Here is a 27,985-nt window from a genome sequence, read left to right on the forward strand (position 1 = left end):
TTAACCGGTAACTTGCTAATTCAAATCGAGATTTAATAAGTGAAGAAGTGACGTTATTTGCGCGGGCGAAATGAATACCATGCTTGAGTGATTCTACGATACGCTTGATCGAACAAATAGTTGCTGCTCCGAATCTGCAGAAAGCTGCTCGAGCTTGCAAAAATATAAAATAGAAGAATAACAATTAAAAAGTTAGACTGGTTTTAATATAAACGAAAAAAATAGTAGTATATGGTCGAATTTGAGTCGAATGGAATGAAATTTTTTGTGGTGCTAATTGCAGTAGTGTTTGCTATTCTGCATCAGACATATGCAGAGAGTTTAAACGAAGGTAAATATAGTTCACAATTGTTTTACAGCGTCACGAAGCTTAGTAAGGGTCCTATTTCGAAATAAACAAACTATCTGTTCTGATAAAATGCTAAAGAGACCACCACCACCGAAAACCAATTAGCTCAGATTGCGCAGGAAATTCGAATAGCTACTAGTTTGAATTGAATTTTAGCTAGAAATTAAATTCGTACATAATGTACAGTCGCGTGAATTAAACTTATCTTGCAGAGATAGGCGTAACACGTGGGAACGGTGCAGAAGTACCGCATTCGACTTGTAATCGTAAAGTTTTCATGTTCGAGACCGCAATGTAGTGTATCAGTCCATTTAGCACCATTCGCAAAACGGTTTGTATGACAGGCAAGCAATTTAGAGCAATACGTTTTTCTGGTTATAGTCAAAGGGAAGGTAGATCTAGCATTTTTTATTTTTAGAATGTTAGGTTAAAATTATTTATGAATCCCCATCATTTACCCACGCAAAAGCATTGTTTACATCGTGCGAAACAAATTAAATTAAAAACTTTAAGTTGGAGTGTTTTCTTATGAGCCTTTGTAAAGCAAAGTAGTTTAATCTTTAAGGCGGTCGAATCGATCGAATTGATCGAATCGATGCTACTAAAAATAGAACATTGCATAATCTTCGTCGATCGACGTAGACCTGGCGGTTGAATTCCATCGAATTCAAAAGTAGAGGAATGCTTTTACTTTTTGTCGAGCGATTAAAGTTTATCCAATGAGATTGATTTATACCCACGTGACGAAACAAATCGACGAAGAAATAAACATTTATTGAGAAGCAGGAAAAGAGAAAAAGGGCTGAAAACATTATAAACAAACGAAAATTTAATTGCATATTTTATGCAGCCACAGCAAACACTATTTAACTTGATTATTCTCAGATGAATGTTAAGGGACTGAGATATATTTTTAGAATAAGTTCGCGGATTTCAGTGTCTTGGGACAGTTCATGAAAAAAGTTTTTAAGACAGTCTCACTAAACAAAGAGTTTGTAGGGAAATGGCTAAGAAATTTTAGAAGAATATTTAGAAATATTTTTGTTTATCGTATTTATATGTCATAAAATTCTAAGCACATTCTTAATATCATTATTTCATATAAAATTTGTGTTATTGTTTGAAATAATTTTGAATAAGTCGCCATCATCGAGGCATGGTCGAATGTAAGTGGAAAACATGCAGACCTCCATGGTGGAAACCAATTTTCTATTTTTTATTTAAACCGCCATCGATCGATTCGACCGGATTCCTTTGAGTGGAAACCCGCCTTTATCCTCCAATAGTTAATACGAAGCCCAATACGATCATAGAAAACATGGTGTGTTACTATATCCAAAGAGCAGTCGGCAACACAGAGTTTAAAGTCGTAGGGGTGGGGGAGGGAGAGGGGGGACAAACAAAGTCGTTTTGTTGTATCGAAAGAATGGTACTTAGGTGCTCGTCCCTAGAGATATTTGTCTTATATATATGTCTCATATCAAAAAGGCAAAACTCCCTGGGGATGAGGGTGACTTATAAGTGGTCATGTATTCTAAAAGATTATCGAGACAAAAAATATTACACGGGGTAATCAAGTCTCCGCGGCAAAATAAAAACAAATCCATGCGGTACAGCGAAAAGGAAAGAACCTTATCTCCTAACATTTAACAGCATACGTTATGTCAAAGAAACGAGATCCAGAAGTGGGAATTTTACAGTACTTGAATCAGCAGAACAGACCATATAGTGCTGTAGATATTTTTAACAATTTACACAAAGAATTTGGAAAAACAGCAGTGGTCAAGGCATTGGAATCTTTGACCGAGAAAAATAAAATAATTGAAAAGACATATGGAAAACAAAAAGTATACTCTCCGTTACAGGATCAGTATGGGGATTATAACGAAACAGAAATTAAAGCTCTTGATTTAAAGTTAAGTTCTTTGCAGGAAGAGGTAAATATTTTGCAGCAGGAGTCTAAAAAATATGAAGCAGAAATAAACAAATATTCAAGTCAAATGTCAACAAAGAACATGGTTAAAAAAGCAAAAGAATTAAAGAATAATAATGAAATATTACAACAAAGAATTAGTAAATTGAGGTCTGGAACTACATTAATGACAAAGGAAGACCGTTTAAAGCTGTATAACAAAAAAGATAAAATGTTAGGGCAGTGGAAAAAAAGAAAAAGAATGACCTCCGATGTTTTGAATGCTATTTTAGAAGGATACCCAAAATCAAAAAAGCAGTTGTTAGAAGAGGTTGGTGTTGAGACTGACGAAGACGTTGGGGTGCAAATCCCAAAGTAACACAAAACTTGTAGCTGGATATTTATATACATCTCTTGATATTAAGCTACCAAATGCATGTTGTTTTCCTGGAAATAAATTCATGACTTACTGGCTAACTGATCTGGCTTACTGCTTCTATTTTAGTATGCTTGTTTTTATAACTCTGGACTTTAAGATTTCCAAATTTGTTCAACATATATAATGTTTAATATGTTTTGTTAATATATAGCTAATATAGTGTTTATTATATTTCATGATCAAAATGTGTGCTAAAAATTAGCTTAAAGATACGGTATAATATACCTTTTGTGCATAATTTTATCAGCAGTATATAGTTAATTAAGTTTATTCGTTCATACATTATTACTAAAAAGCTTTTTTAATTTCTATCAAATGGTATAAAAATAATTTTGAAATTTTCAACCTGTAAATAAAAAAGGTAATTTTTTTCAAAACTTCTTTGTTCCCAACTCTCATTCCATGCTCTTTAGAATCAGGATGGATGATGGATGTATTTAAAAAAAATTTTTAATTTCCACAAAATTACCATTTTTGATTTATTTACCTTTTTTTAAAAACAAGTGCTATTCAATTTAAACTTTTGTCTTTGGGATGTGGAGAACAGTTCACCTTTGGCAATAATAAAGAAATCGGTTTTAGATAAACAAGTTGGCTTGAGAATGTTGTTCTTTTAAATTTTACTTTTTAAAGACAATTTTTACTCAAGAGAATAAAAAAATGCACTTGTAACTCCTATTCTACTTCAAGGTGTGTATAAGTCTGATCAGAGAAAAACCTTTAGATAAAGTTAAAAGTTTCAAAAAACAAATCAATAGCCGCACTATCAAAAAGTCATTGTTAAATTAAATGGCTGATAAAGAATAAATCGATTTTTTGTTACAAAAAGGTTATACCACATCCTTAAAATATGCCAGAATGAAACTCTGCCTTTTGGTCAAGTTAGTTGTTTTGGCAAGTTTGTAAGCAATCAGTAATCACTTTTATTAATCAATTGAAGCTACTCAAGGCTAAGTTAATGGAGAGAATTAGTACAAATAGCATCAATATTTTGTCCCTCATGAGAAACAAATGAACATTAATTTTTTCAGCGCTAGAAACAGTTTTTAACATTGTGATTGGTGTACATAGATTATTTAAAATGTATTATTGCTGGGAAAGTTTTCTTTTATTGTTAAAATGTGAATTAAATGATATTGTCAGATTATTGTATTATATTTTATTATATAAATGGTAACAGCCTTTCACATCAGCATTTGAATATGACCTATGCAAATGTTAATAAAAACTCTTCATTGAAATAAATGAAATAGAAAAATTGGGTAAACACCTCAAATCTATTTGCATTTTAATCTCCCAATTAAAACAGTACAGTCTGGATGTAAACTTGCTTGAATGGTTAAACAGAAGCCTTTGATTTTCACTGATAAACAACACCTAAGCACAATCCATTACTTAAATCACAATAAATTGCAAGATCAATTTTAGTTATCTCTTTTGTAAGAATTCTTTTAAAATTATTAATTGCAGTAGTTAATATAAAAGTTATTTGCACTACCAGAAAAGTTATTTGTGGGTATGAATTAGAAAAAAATCCTTGCTGTTTAATTTTCCTAACCATATTCTAGTTTTGATAAACTTGTTAATACAGCATTTTTCTTAATGTAAGAATTTAGATGCTTATTAAACTTATTTTAAAATTTACGTATTAGATGATGGTTTCCGACGACTTCTGCGTAGAGCGAGTGCTGAGGCTGATCGTCCACTAATTCGTGAACAAAGAAGAAACAAAGGTATTGAAAAAAACAAATCCACAACGTTTTTTAACAACAATGAACCTATTAACCGTATTTGAAATCAACTTTGTTTAGATGAAGATGATGAAGATGGATTTAGTGATATTATGGAGCAAAATCCTTCACCCAATGATATCATTCGAAAAAGAAGGGCTGATGAAGGTAAATAAACAATCTGTCTGTTCAGCCTTTCTAATTCACACTTGACTTATCCTCACATAAATACTGATGTGGTAGAAAGCTGGCAGTCAGATAGTATTATTATCAATTTTTAACCCTTAATTTTGTAAACAATCATTTGTTTAATTTATATTTAAAGTTTCGAAATTTGCTCCCTTGATTTTTATTAGTTTTGGAGTTAAAGTTTTTAAGCACTTTTTACAATTGCTTTTTCAACAATTTAATACATTTTTTTTGAAAAGCACAAAAAGTTAGCATGTTTTAGCTTCAAAATATATTTATATCTTCACACAGATGATCTGTTTAAAAATAATATTTACTTAAAATAAGCATAGACTTTTGAGATAAAATCACTATTAGTGCTATATGTAAGAATCTCAGGTAGCTAGTTTAATTACCAACATTACATGGATCAAAGTGAATACAGCATTTAATATACAAATAATTTACTGTAATGTTTTCTCCTCTAGATGAATTTTATCACACCCTGTTAAGTCGATCAGAGCCAAAACATAAAGGTAACTCAATATATCTATGTCCATTTTAGTTGCATATTTACAGTAATGAAATATTTCTGTAAACACCAAAGAAAAAACTTTTGTGGATTTTATTTCTTCTATAATGAAATTTACATTTTTAAAACTTCTGAATACAGTGTTGTGCTTCATTAAAAATTTTCTTTTAAAAGTACCGTGTTTATAAGGCTTGAACACTCATCTTCAGTGGAATCAGGATCAATCTTGTCTCCAAGGTATTTTACTTTTGTGATGAATGCGCCATTATGTACCATTTTGTAAAAGCGCTCAGGAACCAAGAGACCCGCTGATAAGGATTCCGAATATTATAAGCAATTTAAGGCAAATCTTTTCGAGTTTTTTTCCTAAATTTGCAAATTTAATGTAAATATTTATTATGTGTTTGTAATTTATTCCTTTATTTTATTCCCATGAAAATCTAGCCATTGAAACACAACAGGCTGGATCTGTCTATTTTTTAAATCCTGACCAAATTATTTGAGCTATTACATGCATTGTTGTGAGGGATGTAGGAAAGTTGAAAATCAAATCCAGCTTGTAAAATCTGTTCTGAGTTATTTTTAGCTTCAGTAAGGTGTATTAGCAGACAAACCACTGCACTGTAAAAACATATCAAATTTCCTACATCTTTTTTCATAATACAATTGAATTTATTTAAATTTGTACCCAGGTCTCACATCAACTTTAACTACTTGTATACATGTTTTATTATCAATAATTTCTGGAATCTTTGCATACTGATTACTTCCATTTGAAGATATGCTTCGAAATGATGCAAATTGTTCAGCGAGACTGCTTCCTCTTTTATTATTGTTTTCTGTCTGGATAATTGAAGCTCTTTGGTAAATGTGATCTTTTGATAAAGTTATTTTTAATGGAGAATGTTGATGTTCAGGTGGGATGGGGATTGGTCGCTGCTGCAAGTTAAGTGATTCACTAGTAATAAACAAGTCTGGTATTTGCGCATATGTGTTTTCATCTTCCTTTATTTCTTTACTTTTGGTTTTTATTTTGCTATCTGTGATATGTTCTTGCTCTTCATATGCATTTATGGAGGGTGGGGCTTCGCATGGCAACTTTATATATCCCTGACTTTCACAAATGCTTGGGGCTGAAGAGTAGTTTATTTCTGAATTAAGTTTATCAGTTGTAAGAGATTCTTCAAGTATGTCTAAACTTTTTGAGCATCTAATAATCTTTCTTTTGCAGCTTGTTTTATTGTTATAAGATATGTACTGGTCATCAAAGAACTTTGATTGGAGAGGCAAAGGAGAGCAATTTTCATTTTCTGTTAACCTGGGATTTGCGTGGTTATGATTTTGGAATGCCTTTACCCTAATCTGTTCTTGTGACTTATTTAAAAGTTGGTTGCTATTTTTGTCGAAATTCATACTGGTTTTTACATCCTCAAAACTTTTCATGTATGACTCGAATGACATATGGCTGCGGTAAAATGGGTTTTTGTGTTTGTCTTTAAGAAGGTCAGAAAGGGTTGGTGGTGGAGGCAGTGGACGTCCATGAAAAGGTCTGATAATTTCTGCCATTTTTTCTTGTTGTTTTGACTTGGCAGGTGTGTTCAATTTCTTAAGATGAGAACAGTGTAAAAATCTTTTAAGCTTTTTCTTTGGTTTTTCATTTTCTATTTCTTTCAAAACAAGGACATCGCTTTCCATTGTCAGATCAACTGAATGTTGCATTCTATCATCGCATAAACTTTGAGACCTTGTTTTATCAAAAGCAAGAGATTCTAAAGAAAAGGAAAACCCTTTAGCAACCTTGTTTATTTTTATGGTTTTTCTGTGTAGGTGTAAAACAAACCATTTTCACAGTCATTTGCTTTTAGAGAGGATCTGACAGCACTAGAGACTCTTCTTCCTTTCTCATATACATGAACCTCCTCCAATTGAATGTCAACTGGTGCTTCATAATAAGGGCTAGCATAATCTAAAATTACAAATAGAAATGAAAATTAAAATAAAATTTTTCATTAAAGTATATTTTATGTGCACAAAATGTCTTGCATGTCACATTTTAGAGACCTTTTTCATCATTTTTATTTAGCATAAATTTTCCTATTTAAGATTACAAAATTATGAAGCTGTAGTATCAAAATGTAGAAAAGCCTATGATATGGTTGAGTAAAAAAAATGTTTATCCCAAAAAGGGAAATACACAAAAAATAATCAAATTTAATTAAAAGATATTGTCACAATACCTTTGGCATATATTTTTCCTTTGGACGACCTAAAAAATTTGAAATTAAATTTATTGGTTATATGTTTTTAAAGCATCTTAGTTTTCTGTTAGAACCTACCCACCCAAAAGCTTTAATGTGTTAAACTCCTTTTCATGTATCTTTTTGTTTTGTGTTATTCCTTGCCACAAATAGCCAATGTATATAATATACTCTTAAGGTCAAGTCAGCCACTATCATATTCTAAATTTACCTATCATAAAGGAATTGAATTGTTGTTTTAATTACGCATTACTTACTTTTTCCCAATTTTTCTCCAACCGATGAAAAAAACAGCCATGATGCATATTAATGTAAAACTCATACTTCCAACGATCCATACCCATAAGTCTGAAATTAAAAACGAAGTATTTAGCGGCGGTGGTTTTTATTTGCTCTGATGTGTTTCCAACATGGTATCTTATTCATGTTTGATAGAGCAGTTTTGCTGTTTTTATGTTGTTAGCTGCGCATGTAAAATTTAATTGCTAATAGATTCTTTTTTTCAGCTCAAAATTTGGGCATATAAACTTGATTTCTAGTTCTCAAGAATTTGAGCCAAAACAACAAAACAAAAACAAGAATTTCTTTGTAAAAAAGCACTACAGCAACAAGAAAAAAATTAACTTGCCTGGAGAATTCTGCTTGTTGTCATTGGCATACAGCTCTCTTACTGGATCAGAATAATTTGAATTGGGTAAACGCCAATGATCCATTAATGGTTTTGTTGTTGTGAGTTTTGACAGCCATGTATAAACATCATCAGACATTTTTTGTCATAAATTATTTGTGTGAGACAACTTATACTAAAAATAAAAAACAGATTACACTATATAAGAATTAGATAGGGAGTGGCACTTCAGTGTTTACGTCTTAGTAAACAATGTAGCTTCCAATCCCAACTGTTCTGTAAAATTTTTTAAAAGCAATAAAAAAAATTTTTTTGTGAAGAGAGTGTCAAATGTATTAAGCATTGATGTCCTACATAAAAATGTTTTTTACCTTGATCCAACCAACTCATGTCAAACTGTAAGATCACACAGGAAAGACAAGAGTATATTCACTCAGCAACATTTGAATGAACTCTAATATTACTCACTTGTTTTTTTCCTGATGCATTTTTTTTATCATATTGTAACATATATCTGATATGAAAGATTCTTTTTATTACAATAAGAATCAATTTTTGTTACTGTTGAAAACAAAATTAATTAAAAGGTATTTAAGATGGTTATCAAATTAAAGTTTGTTTCCACTTCCTTTGATAAGTTATATTTAGTTGTTTATGTTTATCTAATTAATTATTACTCTAATGCTTTCTTTTTATACCAAATGAATTAAATTTGAACTGCAAAGATGCAACTGATAAATGTTTTACATGAAAATGACATCATGTTTGTAGTGATGTCTTGCTTACTTTCTTTTAATCTATTATTTTTTTGGTTCAGTTCAAGTGATCTTTGTTATGTCAGGTTGTACTCCAGCGCTCTCAGTAGCCGTTAAACGGCTATTTTTCAATTGCAATTTATCCCAAATTTCCCAGTTTATTAGCTTATTATATTCACTACAAAATATAGGACTTGTGAAGTGTTTTTAGTGTATTTTAACGTTTCTGAATTACACCCTGTATGTGAGAATTTCTTTAAAGGATAAGCTGTTGGTTCTTGAGCACAACATTAAAATCATCTATAACTGAATCTAGAAGTTCTAATTTTTATAAATTTTTCTTAGATTTACTTAGCTATATATCATCAATTTATTTGTTCATATATCTTTAAAATTACACGGCATGTTTTTTTTTGAAATGAAAAGTAAAGAACCCTGCATTATTTTTGGGAAAAAATTTCAAATTGGTAAAGTTTGCTAAATGTTGGGGATAAGCATCTGTGCATTCTATTATTGATTTTATACATAATCAATCAGCACACAAACCATTGCTGCCATAAGGAAACTAACTCAATCTATTTTGTTCTTGCTGTTTTCCATGTTATTAGTATCACAAAAATAAAACATAGTATACATAAAATTATTACCTGATGAAAAGTTCAAAAAAATTTACAATTAAATTATCCGGTCTGTCTGGTTATCAAACAACCCAAAATTAAATACGGTAATTTTGAATGTAAATTAAACCAAGCAGAGAAAAAATCACACATAAGAAATGTGTCACCTCGTAAGAATAAATTAAGTATATTTATAAAGTATATAGACGTCTCACTTAAAGTTGACTGCAATTATTTGTCATCTTATGTATGTGTCATCTAATTTCATTATATATTACCACACCCTCCTATCTTTATTGTAAGGAAAACGAAAATAGCATGTTGTATTGTTTAACATTAGCTTAATGACATTAAAAACACATTAAACATGCAACTTTTCTTTAGAAAAACGCTCTTTTGATACGAATGATGTTGACAATAAAGCAGGTAAATAGATCTTTTTGTAAACTTATGTCTACAATTAGCTTTTTTCCGAAATTGTTATGAAAAGATAAATGTATTGTATAAAAATTCATGCCATTTTTAGGATACATTGTCCGAGAGGATTGGACGGGTGATTCTAAAATATCCGATGCTGATAGACAAGGTTATTGAACTTATCATAATCATTTGCCATCTTTTTAAGGAATTAATAAATTTTGTTTTAAAATGTATGTCTAAAATGCACAGTAAGAAAAAAAATTAAATTAAATTTACGAAGGAATTTTGTATTTTCACAAACTTTAAAAAAAATTGCTCAAGTACAAATTTTTTTAAAAAAGAAATCTTCTTGATAACAAATAAATTTTCACAGGTACAACATTTAACAGATGCAAGATGTATACTTTTGATTCAATTGCTATTTTTCACTTTTACAAAGATATGCAGCATTAATTGGAAAGTAAAAAATGGACACTGTTCATATAATCCTTTTAGCAAAACTAATTGAAATGGCAAATTAATCAGAATTTTAAAATCTTTCTTTTTTGTTGAAAGCATTATCTGATTTGTTTTTTAACAGCTGTCTCACTGGGAAATGTTTTTTGTTACTCTCTGTTTTATTTTGACAGCTAAGTTTGGTGCCAAAGTTGTTACATTTTTTTCACTTCTTTCAAAATATAATTCTAACTGATTACCCAAGTTATTGACCCTTGTATTATTATTATTTTTGACATCTTAGAACTAGAAAATCTTTTCCAAAAATTAAATGCAGATGATGGTCCAGCAAAAACTGATATTGCTCGTTCAACATCTGATGACGAGGTAAGTCTTTATCTCTTAATTAAGAGAAAAATCAAACATTCCTGTGTTTTTTTTATTTTCTTGATTAATTTCCAAACTACATCAATGTAAGCATTTAAATGTTTAAATTTTATGTGGACTAGTTTTTGGAAACGCTGTATTCACTCTATTTTGCATGGATTTAATTTTCACCCGATGGCACATCCACAGTATGTTTCACGTGGACTAATTTTCTTGGATCAGCTTCTTTTTGCATTACTGCCTGTAATGGCAAATGCTTTTTAACATTTGCGGATATTTATTTTCGTGGGTACAATGGGCAAAAAATAAAATAAAATTTAACTAACGAACAGGAAATGTAGAACGTTTTCTAAAGCATGAAAAACAAAGTCTTTAATATAAGAAATTGTCGTTGCCATTTTTGACATGTAGTTCATATTGTTTTCAGCACTTGTTACCCCAATGAAAAAGGGAGTAAAAAACCATAAGGATGGGGTTGTTTTTACAAATTTTTATTAAATTTGCTTTGATTGGTTTAGTCTGTCACACATACAAACTTTATGTCAAATATTTCGCATAGGCCTAATTTAGCAAATTCTTTGCAAAAGCCACAAAATTTATTTCATCTAGAACATTAAACACTTAAGGTAAACCAAATAAAACGTTTATTTTTGAGCATTTCCTTTTAGATTCACCCTTCTTATTAGTGAGTTTGTTATGTTAAAATGTTTTTTTAGAGTTCTGCTGAGGATGCTGCAAAAGATTATGCAACATGGTTGATGAAGCAACCTGTGAGTTCTACCATTTACTTCAAAGCACTATAACAGTTTTGAAATTTGTTTTAAATTACTCCTATTGTATTTGACATGGAAGTTTTGGTTCAAAGTCTAAAATCAATGACTTCTTTTTTGTGCTTAAAGTAAGAAGGAATGACCTTATCGTTTGCCTTATTTTTTTAGAAACCAAATTAATTTTTGGCTTTATTTTATACTTTTTCACTTAAAATTTCAAGTCATTTAATCTTTATAAGTTTTAATCTTTATACTAATGTTGGCATAATTTTGGGGTGGAAAATAAAAAACATAATTTTTAGTCAAACAACATTGTTCTTGATTCTTTCCTTCTGACTACTTATAGGCTGATTCTGTCAAATAAATTAAGAACTAATTTCAATAAGCTAAGAATTTGGGATTTGATTTAGTAATTTAAGTTATACTGTCTTTGTAGGCTGACAAGATGGGAGCTGCTTTAAGTCACAAAGCAGAAGTTGATCACAAACTTACCAAACTGTTTTTCCATAACAAAAGAGGTATGTCTTTTCTAAAATTTCCAAATGAATAATGTATTAGGGTTCAATAATGTATTAGGGTTCAATTTAGTTATTTGTAGATCTTCTTGTTTGGTTATGTTTCGATACTGAATACTTCAGAGCCTTTTTTGCAGTTTTTTGCATAGGTATAACCTAACTCTTCAAAATTTCATTATTAAAAACATGTAAGTGATCAGAGCTGTAGTAATACAACTCTTTTTATATATGCAATTATAATACCTGGAACTTATCTTAGTATCTCAAAAGGTTACCTTTCTCTTTATCCACAAAAATTCATAATACAATTGAATTTTTAATAGTTTTAATTATATGGTATTTCTAAAGTGGCCATTCAATGACAATTTTTTTCACTTTTTTTTATTTTGTTTGTTTACATTTGACTATTTCTGTGGACTAAGTGGAGTTTAGAGTCAAAATTTGTGAAATTTTGTCAATTGGAACAACCTTAATCTAAGTCATTCATTAAAATATGTGCATGCAGAGTTAAAAAAAAAGGATTGCCACAAAATTTATATTTATTATAAACACCCATCCCGATTAAATGCCTCTTTTCAAATTAGCACTCATGTTTATTCAGTAAAGCATGAGTATTGATGAAATTTTATATAACTGAGAATGATGATGATGATCATGAAATAACTGGAAATGATAAATAATGTGCATTATATTTCCAGTCTTTTTTAAATTTAAGTTATTTATCTCAGAACTTAAAATTCATGATATGAAATTATATATGTTTTGTAGTGATAATGTAATTAAGTTGGGAGGTGTGTATGAATAGACAAGCAGAGAGAAGGAGAATTAAAATTAGTGAAGAATTGAGCGAATGCACCTGTTAAATGATTTAGGAAAAAAATTACTGAGAATCCATTTTTTGTACCAACACTGTGAAAAATATATTAAAATCACAATCTTTTGTTATATGAATGTTGATAGTACTGTTACTCTTAAATAAATCAATAAAGAAGCTGCTAAAAATAAGATTTGGAATTAAATGAGACTAAACAAAAAAGTGTGTGTGTAATTAAGGAGTTTAAATTGCTTCTGTTATTTATATTATGGTATTATACTATCTTGCTTACCCAAACACACCTTCACCAATACACACAAATTACACACAACTTCAAAGGTACCTATTTTCATAGGTAGCACCTTTTTTGTTTAGCCTCATTTCCACCACCAAACTGCAATGAAAAATCATCCCACTGCAAATGTAGACGTACTTGTCACCCTTACACAGTAGCTAAATACTCGCCTTGTCGATGTTCTACGAACAACCCTGCAAGAGCTAGTATTGCTAAAACTCCCCTTTCAGATTCATTATCCTCAAAGCAGCATACTCCCATGAAACGGCACAAACACACAGATGATAAACCGTCAAATGTTAAATACCCTGAACCAATTCACTGGATGACTGCGAAGAAGAGTGAAGCACCAAAGAATTCAACTGTTCAAAAGTCTAACTCAACTTCTGAGAATTGCACAACTGCAGAATGTCTGTGTGAGAGGACCTGCCATCCAAAGCCAGTTGCATCGGTAATTTTTACATCATAGTTTGCTTCCATTCCATATCAGCATGCTTTTACTTTTATTAATCCGAATAGTTAATCAATAATTTATCGCTATGTTCTTATGTGTTTGTATTATATCTTCTTTAGTCAGCTCCTTGTGAATGTCAAGAAAAACCAAACGAAGGTAAACCGCCTGGTAAAACTGTTTTGACCCCTGGTTCGAAGTTATGTACAGATGATAGTCCTAAATGTCTTTGTACTCGTGCTTGTTATCCTAAAACTATTTTATCCTATTCCCCTTGTAATTGCGAAGGTGATGGAGATCCACCACCAAAAAATGCAACCACGCCTCCTTCTCCTCCACTAGAACTTACAAACACGACCAACAATGCAACAGCATCCAAAGAAGAATTTATGAAAGCAGCACCCTCTCAAGCTGATGCAGTTAAAAAGGTATGATATTTTGCACAAAAGTGAAACAGCATTTGTCTTGCAAGCTTTTGTAAAGTACTTTATATCTTCATTATAACGTTTTCCATTGCGTCCTTATTTATGTAATAATTTTTGTATAATGTTGACAAAAAATGCTTTGCCATATGCTTCTGCTTTTATATATGTTTTTATATATGCTTTTGTAAATGCTTTTATATATGGTTTTGTAAATGCTTTTATATATGCTTTTATATATGCTTTTGTGTATGGTTTTATATATGCTTTTGTAAGTGCAATAGTAAAGAAATCAAAACATTTGAGAAACCTAACTAAAACATTAAAAAAGTAAAGAACGAATTCATAACATATATATTAGAAACAAACATATATATTATATATCAAAAAAAATTATGAATGCCAGACTCAAAAGGCTTAAAACTGGTATGCTTATAAAAGAAAGTTTATTATAAAAGGAGGCCTTGGAAATTTATCATTTTTATTTACAAATTTAAAGATATAAAAAAGTGTAAATAAGAAAACTGCATCTCTTTATATGTGACGATATCTTGATATTGAGTCTATTTATATCTGACGATATCTTCATAACCAATGACCATGTGTAACAAAATAATATTCTGTTTTCTTCATTCATGAGTTTTATAATCTAGCCTGCACTACAAAACACTACACAACCAGAACAAACTGCACAAGCACCGGTAGTGCCAAAAACTGAGCCAGCACCAGCTGCAACGGTGGAGCAGGTTCCACAAACGCAAACACAAACACCTCAGGCTCAACAACCTCAAGCTGCGTTAATACAAACACCTCAAGAGGTATGCAAACACATTAAATTTTTTCACATACATTTTATATACACCACATGGGTCATTCAATGGGATTGCCCCAATACATAATTTTGATATTTAATACCTCCTTGGAAAATATAAACCCCAAAAGTAAAATAATAATTCTTTAAAAAGTATATGGTTTTTTAATTACCCTTTAAATTTAACCCCCACAAGTTTAAATACAGTAGTCAGCTACTTAAATCTAATGCAGATAGTTAGAAATAAAGTCTTATCAAACCTTCTGTAAATAGAATACATTTCAACGCTGTATATATTATTTTATAATACATATACCGTGAATAATTTTAGGCTGGAAGTGTTTCAATGAATATTCAAAAAGCCCAGGTATACATATACACAAGTTGTTATTGCATGAAAAAAAAAAGAAATTATATTTTCTACATCGCAGTGCTTCAACGAGTTCATTAAAATGATTTCAAATACACAATGTAGAATAGGGTAAAAGAGAAGCAGACTTGGCTAGAATCATATAAGAAATAAGTCAGAGAAATAAAATGAAAAGAATATAGAAGTTGTGCTGCACTACTACACAGTTGTTTTAATTCAAATACGTTTAAATCAAAGTTTATTGATCTATTGTAGAAAGTTATTTATTGTTAAAAGGTTTTTGGATATGCAGTTTCTTAAAGGGGCCAAGAATTTAGCTGGCATCCCCTCCATCCATGTACATGTAGTGCTAAAATGATTTAATTTACTGCGTTAGAAAACATTCTTATGATCAATTTTTGTGGAGGTCACTAAATCAGAAAATCTACTACCCATTTTGTTGCCCCTTTAAGAAATTGTCCTACTAACATTACAAAACTGCTCATCTTATATCCTATATCCCCTTTTAAGAAATTGTTCTACTAACATTTTGAAATACTAATCTTTTCCAGCTTTGTTCTGATAACTCAGCCGAGTGCGTCTGCAAGAAAAAATGCTATCCAAATTATGTGAAAAGGGTATCACCTTGTGCTTGTCTTAGTGTGGAAAAGCCTAAACAAACTCCAACTGAAACAGAGTCTTCTTCGCTTATTACAGAGTCTTCAAAGGTACTAACAACCGCCTTCTTAACCCGTTATATGATTTTAAAAAACTTACCGGTTCTAATAAACTAACAGTAGCTGTAAAGAAGTCTTTTTATTTTTGCATGCAATAAAACGTTAGCATTATTGCATAAAATGCTGTTGTAGTGGTCATGTTTTCTAGTCTGTTTTGTAAGTTTAAGATAATGAAACTTAGTTGTCTTTTTTTTTCTTTGTATACATACCTTTTTTACTTGAGATAGAGTTGCGTTCAATTTAGCAAGTCGGCTTATCCTAGCACAATGTCTTTGTTCATCTAAGTAGGTTTTACATTTTATTAGGCATGCACAGACAACACCCCTGAGTGTAATTGCAAAAACATGTGCCATCCAACACCCATTGCGTCCGTCAACCCCTGTTATTGTCAACCATCGCAAGGAGCTGGCATATTACCATTAGTTCCTGCAGCACAAAACACACAAACTACAGATGCAACAACAAACATTCAGAATACTACACAAATCCACAACACCACTACAGCCACCGCAGTAACACCTTCAAATAAAACTGAAGCTGCACCAGTCCCAACTAATAACACACAAGGTTTGGTGAACGCAGCGAATGTTCAGTCATATACATATACACCTTACAACGCACCTGCAGCGAGCAGAACACAAACATCCATTGCACAAGCATCTTTGTTACATCCAGCAGCACCTGTTGCTGCACAAGCTGCTGTGGCTAAGGTAAAAACATTAGGGTTAATCAATGGTAATATTAGGAAAATATATTTTTGCATTAAAGAAAACATCATTAAGTAATCTATTCAGGGAATGTATTAAATATTTTTTTTTTGATTTTTTAATTTTACAGAAAGCGAGACTTGTAGATTATAACCTTTTCAACATCTCAGGAAGACATTTTCCTAAAATTTTACAAGTAAACTTTGTTGCGTTAATGGTACGTAGAAAAAAGGTTTTGCTGGAGATTACAGTCAACGTATGAAAAGCTTCAAACATTTTTTTAAAATTAACTTGGAATGTTGATGGTATTTTTTTGTTGTAAAATGAGTGAACGTACTGTACCGTGGGTTGAATAGCCCAGTTATTTTATTATAAAATTCCCCACATCCTTACCTTGTCAAAAAAGGTGAAAAATTCTGCAGATTCGTCACATTTTTGGGCAAGCACCCTTGTTTCAACATGAATACCTTGTTCGTTAACAAGTCATAAAGTAGAACACGAGATCATTCTTAAAATAGTTTTCCTTCCTCTGTCAAGTGTATTTTATATAACATTTTATATAACATTTGACAAAAAAATGAGAGGCAGAAAGTAAATTTGGCAAACTTGCTTACCTCTATTTAGTGCTAGAAGCGTTTTTTGATAGAGTGACTACAAATTTCAATTGTGCCAGTGAGAGTACATGAAGTTACTTTGGTCAGCAAAAGATGTTTAAAATTGTTTTGCTCAAGAGCTATGAATGGGAGGTCTGGTGTGTTTACATATTATTTCAAGCGGATTTTTTCATGATAAGTAAATGACTTTACTTCAAATTGCAGTTACTTTTAGTGTCTATAACCATGTCTGTAAATCTTTGTAACATTCACAAAATGTAAGAATGAAATAAAAATATGAATCATTTCCTTAATTATCAATTAAATTGAAACTTTCAAACTTTTTTTTGTAGTTTGAAGTCAGCTCAACAAAAGGTGAACAACGCAGTGCTGATCCATACGCTTATGGTTGGTGCACAAGAGCTTGCCATCCTTTAAGTGTTGCTGCTGAGAAGCCATGCAAGTGTGCTTCTGGTTCAAATACTGCAAACTTCTTCCCACCAAGATCACCAGAGAATAAAATAATCAAAGCTCCTGTTTCTTCTCATATAAAAGCACCTATCAGTAACCATGTTAATCCGGTTCCTGCTAAACAAACTTCCCCCATAGCACCTGCAGTGCCTAATGTCCATGTACCTGCCACTAGGCCTGTAGAAGGTGCTGCCATTACAGCAAATGCAGGATCAGTGGTACCACAAACAGATGCGAGTGCGCAAACTCGTAATGCAGTCTCTGCTAGTGAAAGTGTATGTGCAAGAAGTTGCTCCCCTCTTTCTGTTGCTAGTCAGGACCCATGCAGTTGCCAAAACACAACAGGTGCTTTGCCGGCTACAGCTCCATTGACTAAAGATACAATCAAACCAGTTGACACCACCCATCATAGTAAGTGTTGCTTTACAATAGTTGGGAACTTAGCTAGGGGAATTTCTGTTATTCTATGCAACTGCTTAGACATAAATCTGTAAAGTTTGTAGCTACAAAGGTTTGAGAAGTTTTATTTTCATATACTGACTTTCTACAGCGGTCTAAATTCCACTTTCTTTAACGGAACTAATTTTCGCTAGAATTAGTTTTCGCGAGTCAAAAAAATTGAGCGGGTATTAATTTTTGCAATTATTGATTCTCAAAAAAAATATTTTTGCTTTATCATTGAAACCACGAAAGTCGTTCATCAGCAAATATGGCTTTAGTTAATATATAGCAGTATAAATTAAAACCAAAAATAAGATGTAAAAAATGCGATTATATATCCTTCGCGGGTAAATTCGTAAAAAGCATTTATTAAAAAATTAATAGCTTTAAGGATATACAGTTGATTTGCTGTTGTATTCACTTTAGTCACAATTACTTTTCTTTTGTTCTTGTATTAAAATTTGAGATAATGAATAAGCAATGGATTAATCTTTTAATTAATAATTAATCTTTCTTGATCAAAACAGACTTGCTATACCTCGGGTCAAATTTCTTAAAGGTAAAAACATTGTGGCGTAATGATTTATTCGGGAAATTTTAATGACTAACAACGTAATTTCATTGAATAATATATTTGGAGTTTTTGTAACTCATCATTAGATTCATTTTTTAACTCATTTTATTTCTATTAAAAAAAGAAACCCTTAATATATTTACTGATATTGGAATCAAGTTTAAATTTCTAAACACACTTGTGTTTAGGCTATCAAGGATGTTACAAGGACAGAAAACCAATTCGAGATTTACCCAAGAGATTCAACCGTTTTGATACCACTCCTGAAGCTTGCATCAGCGAGTGCAAATACCAAAATTACAAATTTGCTGGCGTCCAATATGGCTACCTTTGTTTCTGTGGTAACGCATTTGGTCGCTATGGTAAAGTAGCGGACTCAGATTGTAATTCTTTGTGCAGTGGAGACAGTAAACGTTCGTGTGGTGCTTTTTGGCACAACTCTGTATATGCAGTTGGTAGGTTCTTTTGATATGTTTTGCATAATTTTGATATGCTATTTTACTTTCACAAATCTGCAGGTTTTTAATGCCATATGTAATAATTTTTAATTGATCAGGTTGTTGCTAGAGCCTTAAGAATCGTTAAATATCGCAGAGATTATAGCGAAAAACCTTGAAAAACATCCAAAAATGGTCGAGATTTCTGGGTTTTTTATTTCGCTATTACGCAATTTTTGAATTGTCCTAATTTGAAAATGATTTACTCTAGCTACAAAAATCTTTCTTTGTCATTATGTAAACTAATAATTTTTTGGAAAATAAAATTCAGTTTGTGACTAAATTGAAGATTTTTAACATTTTTCGAAATTTTCAACAATTTTCAACAATTGACAACAATTTTCGAAAAATGTTAAGCCTTAAAGCAGGACTCGACAAAAAAATATTAAATTCTTTTCTAACGACATAGTGGTCACACTCTTCCTGTTAACCTTTTCTAACGACATAGTGGTCACACTCTTCATGTTAACCTTTTCTAACGACATAGTGGTCACACTCTTCATGCTAACCTTTTTTTATCTGGCAATCTTTTGTGATGCCTATTTATGATAAAAATTTCTTTCAATATTTCTTTCAATATATATAGCAATTTGAGGAATAATTTGGAGTAATGTTCCCTACCTTACACAGTTTTACGTATTTTATACTTCAGATGACAGTAAAGAGTACGACCCTTCAGATTTCGACTTTGCTAAGATTGACGCTGCTGAGCGATTGAGAGATACTTTACCAGCACCTGCTATTCGAACAGTCAACAAACCAGCACCAGCTGCATCCACCAACGAATATTCTGGTACGTTTCCATGTTTTTTTTTGTTTTTTTTTAAATCTGACGTTTTAAGAATTAGAATTCTCACCCAATATGAGCAAAACAATATCGTATTAAAACACATGGTATAAGAGAATGGGCGGGGTGTAAAATTAAAAAAAATTGGAATATTCCAATAACAATTAGTTTTAACCCTTATTATTTGACATTATATTTATAGCAAGTGTAGACATGATGTTTTACATCGGTTGAATTTTCGGAGTGGCACACAGACAGTCAATTTTTTTTCTTTGTGACTTTTAAGGATATGCACTGATCAACAACCGCAATTCAGTCACAAGTAAAGCGTTTACTTGGAAATCTTACCACTTTGAAATTTCACTACGCATAATATCGGCGCGTGGCCTTTTGGTTATGGAGTTCGTTTCGTAATCACGAGGTCCGTGGTTCGGTCCACAGCGCGGGCATGTTGCCTATGCCACAGCTGTGGATCAACCCATGCCATCTGAGGGAAATTGGGTAGGCAATGCTGGTGTATGCTTAATGTATACATTCTGAACACAGGACCCACATTGATAAAAGTGTTTCAAACAGTGAGGTGGCTATATCCTGTATAAATATCGAGAATAATAATAATAATAATATAAAAACTCATGTGAACAATCCTAAGAAACACACAAGTCCTATGTAAGTTGCATCTGAAAATTTTTTATCCCTCTGAGATATTTTATATTTATATTCGTTTATTTTTATTTTCTAGATTCACAAGGAGGTAAGATGGAGATTCTCACTAATTTTTTATTTTTTATTTTTTATTTTATTTTAACGTAACATCTTGTGTCAGGTTGGTCACTACACCTGAAAAACTTATTGAACCTCCTGGAAATAGAATATACTCCAAAAAACCCAGAAAGTTTCAAAAATGGAAAAAACAATGAAATTTTTTTTTCTTTTGTTTTTTATGTTTATTTAGTGCATTTATTTATTCATCAGGTTTTAAATGCCGTTTTTTTTAATTGAAAAGTTTCTTTTGTTGAACCAAATTATTCCTGAAAGGAAGTTAGAAAAGTTCCTGAATTTTAAAGTGGTCACCATGCGTGTTTTATCGCGCGTTTTCACATTTTATCGTTAAAACTAAAATTTATTATTTCTTTTTTAGCAAATGTTGCAACTCATTTGATGAAAGGTAACTTTTCTTCCTTTTATTTTCGATATTATTTTATCCTTAATTTTGCTCTCTACACTACTATGCTATTTTTCTTTTATTTTAGCTGCACAGGCTGCACTTAAAGGTGAGTTTATAATTAAATTATATAAGTCGACAAAGCCCGTGGAAAAATCCTCTTAGGCAGAGGAAAAATTTCAAAGAGCCGTCATTTAAATTTTGATGACGTCAGCACTGTCAAGTTCATATATATATATAAAAAAATGTTTAAGAATTCCCGCGTAGCATCTATTTTGAAGAGCTTGAAACTCAGATCAAAATAACGTATATGAACATGTATATTTTAGGAAAAGTTAAGGAGATATATACGTTAAAAAATTTTGTTGACGTTAGCAAGGACCCGTGAATACACAATTTCTTTTTTCGGTTGCGTAGAGCTCCAAACACTATAATTAAAGATTTATAATTATTTAATGTGTATAATATTTCAAATCAAATTCGTGAACATTTTACTCATTTCGTTCCTTTTTATTTTTATGGCGGCCTAAAAACCTGGAAAATTTGCAAATGTTAAACTCTGACTACTATAAAATCAGTAGCCCCATGGTTGATTAACTCCCTGAATCACTCTAAAAAATTATTAATCTTCGATTTTCACTTAAAATTTTGATTTGTAAATATTTATTACTGTCAGAGTTAAAGTTAAAAAATCACTTCCGTATTTTATATAACGACTTCTATAATATGATTTGTTTTGTAATTCAATTTTTTTTTCATTTTAGCTGCTAAGAAGTTATTACCAAGTAAGTACAAAAAAGTTTGCATATATGCAAACTTTTCTGTCCAATAGAAAGCAGTTAGGATTAAGTACTACTTTCAGAATTTAAAATCACTGCAATTTTTAGTAAAGGAAATGTGATTTTTTAAAGAGAATTCGAATCATGCAGAAGTATTGTTTTTCATCTTCTTAGGTGTAAGCAAGAAGCACAAAGTTCATAAAAAGGGTGGAAAACAAGGAAGAAAAGATAAACGTGAGGACGATGAAGAAGATGCAGAATTAATGCAAGAAAAGATGGCCGCCATGGCTTCGTTAGGAGGTAAGGACAACTCGAGAATAATAATTTCAATAGGTTTGTTTATGGAACATTTTTAAGTTTTCGTTATCGATCAAGAAAATACCAAAAAAGTTAACAAAAAGATAACAAATAAAAAGAAGACAACACATGTTAAAACATCTACAATATTTAAAATTCGAAGTAGATCACATGTTAGGTACAACGAATAATTATACGACGAAAAATTTGGCTGACATTTCAGACGACTTGATTTGCTAATTTTACGAAATATTTGCTTTATTTTTAAATTATAACGATAAACAAGTGTATTTCTTTTAATTTTTTATAGAAACAAACAGATTTTGCGGAGTTTAGCGAGTTTCGTAATAATTTCCGCAATAACTAATTTTCGCGAAATTGAAAAAAACTCGCAAAATTCACGAACATTAATTGCTGCGAAATTTAATTCCCTTACGGTATAATTTATAATTGAAGACCATAAAGTAAAAATACTGTAGTTCAGCAGATCAATTGATTTCACTTATCAATATTTATTATCGGGAATCCAACGTTAAAGCTAATGATCCTTTCACGAAAATATAAAATCTTTTTTCAGCACCGTGCATTTCACTTTTTTTTTTCTGTCACCCCAGCACCTCTTATATTTTGCTAAAAAGCTATTAATCCTTTTCTAGCTGCCCATGAAATTTTACAAAAAACTAACTTTGGCTTGGATAAGCGAGACGCAGAACGTGAAAAACGTTCCATTGATGAAGACAGTGATCCTTACGATCCAGATAATGGAAAAGATCTGTTAGCTGCTTATTTAGCAAATGTTGATGCTTACAAACGTCAAGTCCGAAGTGTCGACGACGACGAAGAAGATGAAGATCGTAAGTCAATTATATGTTGTCATGACTACGAGTTTTTTTCTCTTTTCAACACATTTGTGTGGGCCAATTTACTAAAATTAAAATCTGAAGAAAAAGATACATAAATAACCCAATGTTAATAATGTCGTGTACTCGAGTAATAAAAATCGGAAAAGTAACCAATTTTAATTACATGGTTTGTCGTCAACCGTAAAATTATTTCGGTGCCCACCCACCTACGTTGCAACACATATACGGAAATCAGAAAACAAGTCAGCTCTTTTAAGCCGGAAAAAGTCAGAGAGTTAATGTGTGAATAAGCTAACCACCAATACCAAGTATTAATCACTGAATAATACCAGTGTTTTTTTTTGTTGCTGTTATGTAAAAATGATTTTTTATGTAGCAAATGAAAAACCAAAATTTGATTATCGAAGAATGGTTATCGGAGAAACTGACGAAGGAGAATTCGTAGAGAGGTATAATGATGAGAATGTAGAAAAAAAGAAGAAAAAGCGAGCAACAGATGGTAAGAAAAAACGTTCTACAGCAGAGGGTAGTGGAGCTGGAGAAAAAAGAAAACGATCCGTGACAAAGGGTAGTGGTGCTGGAGAAAAGAAATCCGTGACGGAGGGTAGCGGAACTGGAGAAAAGAGAAAACGTTCTGTTTCTGAAGGCAGTGGTGCAGGGGGAAAAAGAAAAAGATCTATGACGGAGGGTAGCGGCGCTGGAGAGAAGAAGAAACGAACTGTGTCAGAGGGCAGTGGTGTAGGAGAAAAAAGAAGAAGATCTATGATGGAGGGAAGTGCGTCATTTCAACATAAAAAGCTTATTCATAAACGAAAACGACGTGCAGTACTGGAAAATAGCGGTTCCAACAAGAAGCGTTTTGTTATCGAAGGTAACGGTTCCAACAAAAAGCGTTCTATAGTTGAGGGCAGCGGTTCCAACAAGAAACGTTCTGTCATCGAAGGCAGCGGTTCCAACAAGAAACGTTCTACCATCGAAGGCAGTGGCTCCAACAAAAAGCGTTCTATAGTTGAAGGCAGCGGTTCTAACAAAAAACGAGCTATCGTTGAAGGTAGCGGTGCCAACAAGCGCAAAAGAAGGTCGTTGGAAGGAAGTGCAGATTACCAAAGAAAAAGGAGGGGTATGTCTGATGAAATGCAGCGAGTAGAGGGCGATAAGCTCAGTGAAATCGAAGCTAAATTACGTTCACTAGAATATGTTGAGAAAAGAGATCAAATTCCAGAAGAAGGTAATTCTATTTTATTTCTTTTTTAATTTATAAGAAGAACAAAAATAACAGAAATAACAAAACTTTTTCGTTGTTTAGCTCTAACAGCAGACGATGAAAGCGAAGAAGAGGAAGAGGAAACACAGGGAGGTAGGAATTTCTAAACGACATCGATACTTTTTTTGTTCTGTGCAATGCTTTCCCTATTTTTTATCAACAACGAACACAATATCTTCTCCGCTGACACAAGAATGAACTCTTTAGAAGATGAATCTGGCTCTGGAGAATCAGACAATGAAGAGGAAAGTACGGAGGAGAGTGAAGAATCCGGTAGTGAGTCCGGTGAATCGGATGACCGTGATATGAGTAGAAGATCAGCTGAAGAAGATATGGAGAGTCTGTTCTCAAAGGTGGGAGATACGACCTGGTTGTTAATTATTTTCACAGGCACTTTCTCGCGCCTTATTATAAAATATCACAATTTTTAAGGGAAGAAATTATTTGTGGAAAAAATGTTTTCGGTTTTCGCGGTTTTTGAAAAATTCGCGAAAGTTCCCGCAAATATAATAAGGTCAATCGTAAACCGTAAATTACCCCACTGAAATGTGCCAGTTGGTCTCTAAAAATTTTTGCTGCTAGAAGACAAACTTTATAAAAATTAGTCGGAAATAAATAGCTCAAATTTTTGTAGAACTGCGAAAGTTTCAACTTTCCACTAAAGTGAGTACAATTTCTACTATTTATGTTGATAATGCAAATAGCCTTAGTGCATCAATGAATAAATTTATTAAAGACATATATAACCAGGTATGCCAAGATAATGGTAAAGTACACCTTGCTTTGTCACGTGACCAAGAAAATAAGTGGACGGAATAAGCGAGAAAATATCACACATGGTTAGTTAGTTTTGCAGACACAACCACCCGCCCTCAGTGAGAGCATAAAATAATTATATTATTTCATTAGAACTTTATAGTTAACAGTTAACTATATAGTTGTCTTAAATTTTATCGTATTCCGGCTGCATGTATATATTTACCTTGTCTGATTTACTACACTTGTATCGCATATACGAAGGTTATATAAAGTTAATAAATCAAGTTATTTTCGATTGAATGCATTAAATTAGAAAATAACGCATATTATCTCCAAATTCAAGACACGCAGATATTTTGTACACATGCCGGCAAATCTGTATTGTACATACATGTAAATAAAATGTACATTTACAACCCGAAATCAGAATTAAAAGAATACGATACTTTTTTCTATATCGATTTTTTACTGAAGGACATCCCATAGCTGTCTACATTGTCTTCTTTTTTTCTTTAGCGATCTGTTGAAGCTGGCAAACCTGACAATTCATCCGAAGTGGGTAACTCAACTGAGAACGCTCATTTGAAGAGTGATGTTGAGAAAGGTATGAATTTGTGTGTTTGTTTCTGCTGCCTGTGCCTAAAAAAAGATCAACAATGCAAACCCGATTTTCCATATCCATTTTGCCGTAAATCAAAACGAGGCCGTATTTTTTAAAACGAGGCAAGTGTTAAGTATTTTATTTGGGATGCACGAAAATAAAGGAAGGTAGGTTTTTTACAGCGTTTATAGCTTTATCATTGTAATTTAACTTCTTTTTTAATAAATTGCATTGATAAAAAAGGATAGTACAAAGTTTTGTTGATTTTAAAGCAGTAATATGAATGGAGGTGTAGTGACAGAAACCGGCAAATGTTTGTTTTAAAAAAGCTATAAATAGCTAGCTAGTAACTAGTTAACAAGCACTATGGGTATTATCTACTATCTGATTACTTTAAAGAAAGAAACTAAATAAAAATTCAGGTGATATTATTGGGAAATCTTGGAATAGCGTATAAAGTTACAATAAAATGCCCACAATGATAATGCCACATGAATACCCCATGAACTTAATAGATAAAATATTATCGGGGGTCCTTTAAAATACTTTTTGGTAACTCAATCGTCATAGTTAGTGGAATGGGACACAGCTGTTATAAGGCTGTATGTAACTCCCCAGCCGGCACAAAGAGCTATAAATGACGTCATTTTGACATCTTTCGAATTTCTAAAAGACGTCTTTTTAGCGCTGATTTGTTCGTCTATAATGCATCTTTTTAAGCGTCTAAGACGTCTTTTCAAACATGCATTTCAAAAGATCTCTTTTCGACATCTTTTGCAAAACACATCTTTTCCAAAGCCGTCCTTTAGACGTTGTTATGAAATTACTTTTTAGCTGGTTTGCTTGTTTGTGTCCAGGGAACTAAAAAGCAAAGCACAGTGATCTTCTTAATCATAGTGTGAATTAACATCAATTCATCAAAACAAAAACCCTGGAGAAAAGTTTTAATTTCATCATAAGTTTCTGTTTTTACAGGTGTAGATAGCTTGCTTAATCTTGTCGTCGAACTGTATAAACAACAGAAAACGATCAAGGCGTTCGAATCTTCCGTTCGATCCTTACGTCACGATATTTTACATGAACTCAATGTTCCACAAGTTAAGAAAAACACAGCCACGAAAAAAGTGCGAGAAGAAATTGAGAAGACTGCGAGGGAGAGGCTGCATGGTGAGTTTGCAACAAACTCCGTTATTTTATGCGAAATTTTGAAGTTTAAAAATCCTAAAATTTACGAATACGTATTCGTAATTTTTGTTTTTCTTATGAGAAACAGGTAAATCTAATCCAGCCTTAACTTTTTTACCATTTACTCTTCAACTTTTATTTTTTTTTAACTTTCTTTAAAGGAATAAATTTTTACGACAACTGATAATCGCAATTTCGCGAATAAAAGATTCTTTTTAGATTTCGCGATAAATAGATTTGAACAAAATTTGATTTATGGTATATTTATTTCCATTTGAGCATTCAATTTGCAAGAAATTAATTTTGTGATATTCGAAATGATAAAACTATAAGAAGCCTTTCGCGAAATTTAAAGAATTATAATTGGTTGACGGAAATCTACCAGTCAATTAAAATGTTTAAATTGATTTCGTTCGGCATTCATTTCGTTTCGTTCAAGTTAAGCCTTGTATAAGTATTATTTTTTTTCTATTTTAACGTGTTTAAATTACGTAGCCATTTTGATTCTCGCACACTGTCTATTTAAAAAACAACAACTCAGATATATGTCGGCAACTCATTACCGACGGCAAATTACCGACCCGTCTTTTTATTTAATTGGATGTAACGTGGACTTACAAAGTTTTGTTTTTATTTTCGTCCTCAATTCAACTGTTCAAATTATCGACTTAATATACAAGATGATCGAATTTCTAGGATGGTTTTATTTTATTTTAACTGGCAACATGTTTAATGTTTATTTAGTTCTGACGAGTTCAATTGAACACAAAATAACTGAATTTGCAAAATCGCACCCAGAAGCATCTAAGCAAGCCAACTTAGCCACCAGCCTTCTTCCAAAACTTCCATTAAGTGACGAAAAACTTGCGGAATCAAAGAAGGAAATCTCTCGCCGTGCTGCAGAATTCGACGATATTGAAGACGCATTCAGCCAAAACGTCCAAACAGAACAAACTGATCTACCAGATATCTTGAAAGAACATTTTCGACGAAATTCAGAACCCGATATCGAATTTGTTAAACAAAAACCCGAAGTTGTAAATGGAGAACAGAAATTATCTAGAATGCACCGCGAAGTACAACAATCTGAAATGGAGACTGGGAACGAAGATGATGATGAATTTGAAAAACTATTCCAGTAAACTATAAAATCTTACGTTAAATTTTAGTTGAAAAGCTATTTTAGTGGTTGCGCAATATAGCAACAT

At 31.9% G+C, this 27,985-nt stretch overlaps 3 protein-coding genes across 10 annotated transcripts; 2 read left to right on the forward strand and 1 right to left on the reverse strand.

Annotated features, from left to right (window-relative positions):
* Positions 1-92: 92 nt before the first annotated feature.
* On the forward strand, positions 93-27,985 carry LOC130657922 (uncharacterized). 8 transcript variants are annotated; one of them, XM_057460912.1, is made up of 31 exons: positions 93-331; positions 4,353-4,433; positions 4,512-4,598; positions 5,087-5,134; positions 9,773-9,814; positions 9,915-9,974; positions 10,548-10,630; positions 11,347-11,400; positions 11,837-11,918; positions 13,105-13,475; positions 13,598-13,634; positions 13,764-13,903; positions 14,551-14,715; positions 15,040-15,075; positions 15,630-15,785; positions 16,100-16,504; positions 17,448-17,976; positions 18,769-19,035; positions 19,730-19,870; positions 20,607-20,618; positions 21,006-21,032; positions 21,118-21,138; positions 21,794-21,814; positions 21,983-22,108; positions 22,762-22,959; positions 23,345-24,196; positions 24,275-24,325; positions 24,440-24,585; positions 25,508-25,595; positions 26,568-26,759; positions 27,522-27,985. In XM_057460912.1, exons 1-31 carry the CDS (start codon positions 232-234, stop codon positions 27,917-27,919), a joined length of 5,016 nt encoding a protein of 1,671 aa, XP_057316895.1. In that variant the 5' UTR covers positions 93-231; the 3' UTR covers positions 27,920-27,985. The 8 variants fall into 8 exon arrangements, with proteins under 8 accessions (XP_057316895.1, XP_057316898.1, XP_057316896.1 ...); XM_057460915.1 differs by having other exon boundaries at positions 13,818-13,903; positions 27,522-27,984; XM_057460913.1 differs by having other exon boundaries at positions 13,255-13,475; positions 13,598-13,903; positions 27,522-27,982.
* Positions 1,796-4,432, forward strand: LOC130657934 (homologous-pairing protein 2 homolog). Its single transcript, XM_057460932.1, has one exon. The coding sequence runs from the start codon at positions 2,011-2,013 to the stop codon at positions 2,638-2,640; it is 630 nt and encodes a 209-aa protein (XP_057316915.1). The 5' UTR covers positions 1,796-2,010; the 3' UTR covers positions 2,641-4,432.
* LOC130657931 (uncharacterized) lies at positions 5,203-8,281 on the reverse strand. The gene is made up of 5 exons (XM_057460929.1): positions 8,017-8,281; positions 7,646-7,736; positions 7,368-7,396; positions 6,971-7,096; positions 5,203-6,899 (listed from the first exon to the last, which is right to left on the reverse strand). Exons 1-5 carry the CDS (start codon positions 8,153-8,155, stop codon positions 5,803-5,805), a joined length of 1,482 nt encoding a protein of 493 aa, XP_057316912.1. The 5' UTR covers positions 8,156-8,281; the 3' UTR covers positions 5,203-5,802.

Source organism: Hydractinia symbiolongicarpus, chromosome 9, assembly GCF_029227915.1.
Source record: "Hydractinia symbiolongicarpus strain clone_291-10 chromosome 9, HSymV2.1, whole genome shotgun sequence".
In the NCBI taxonomy this organism is placed as follows: Eukaryota; Metazoa; Cnidaria; class Hydrozoa; order Anthoathecata; family Hydractiniidae; genus Hydractinia; species Hydractinia symbiolongicarpus.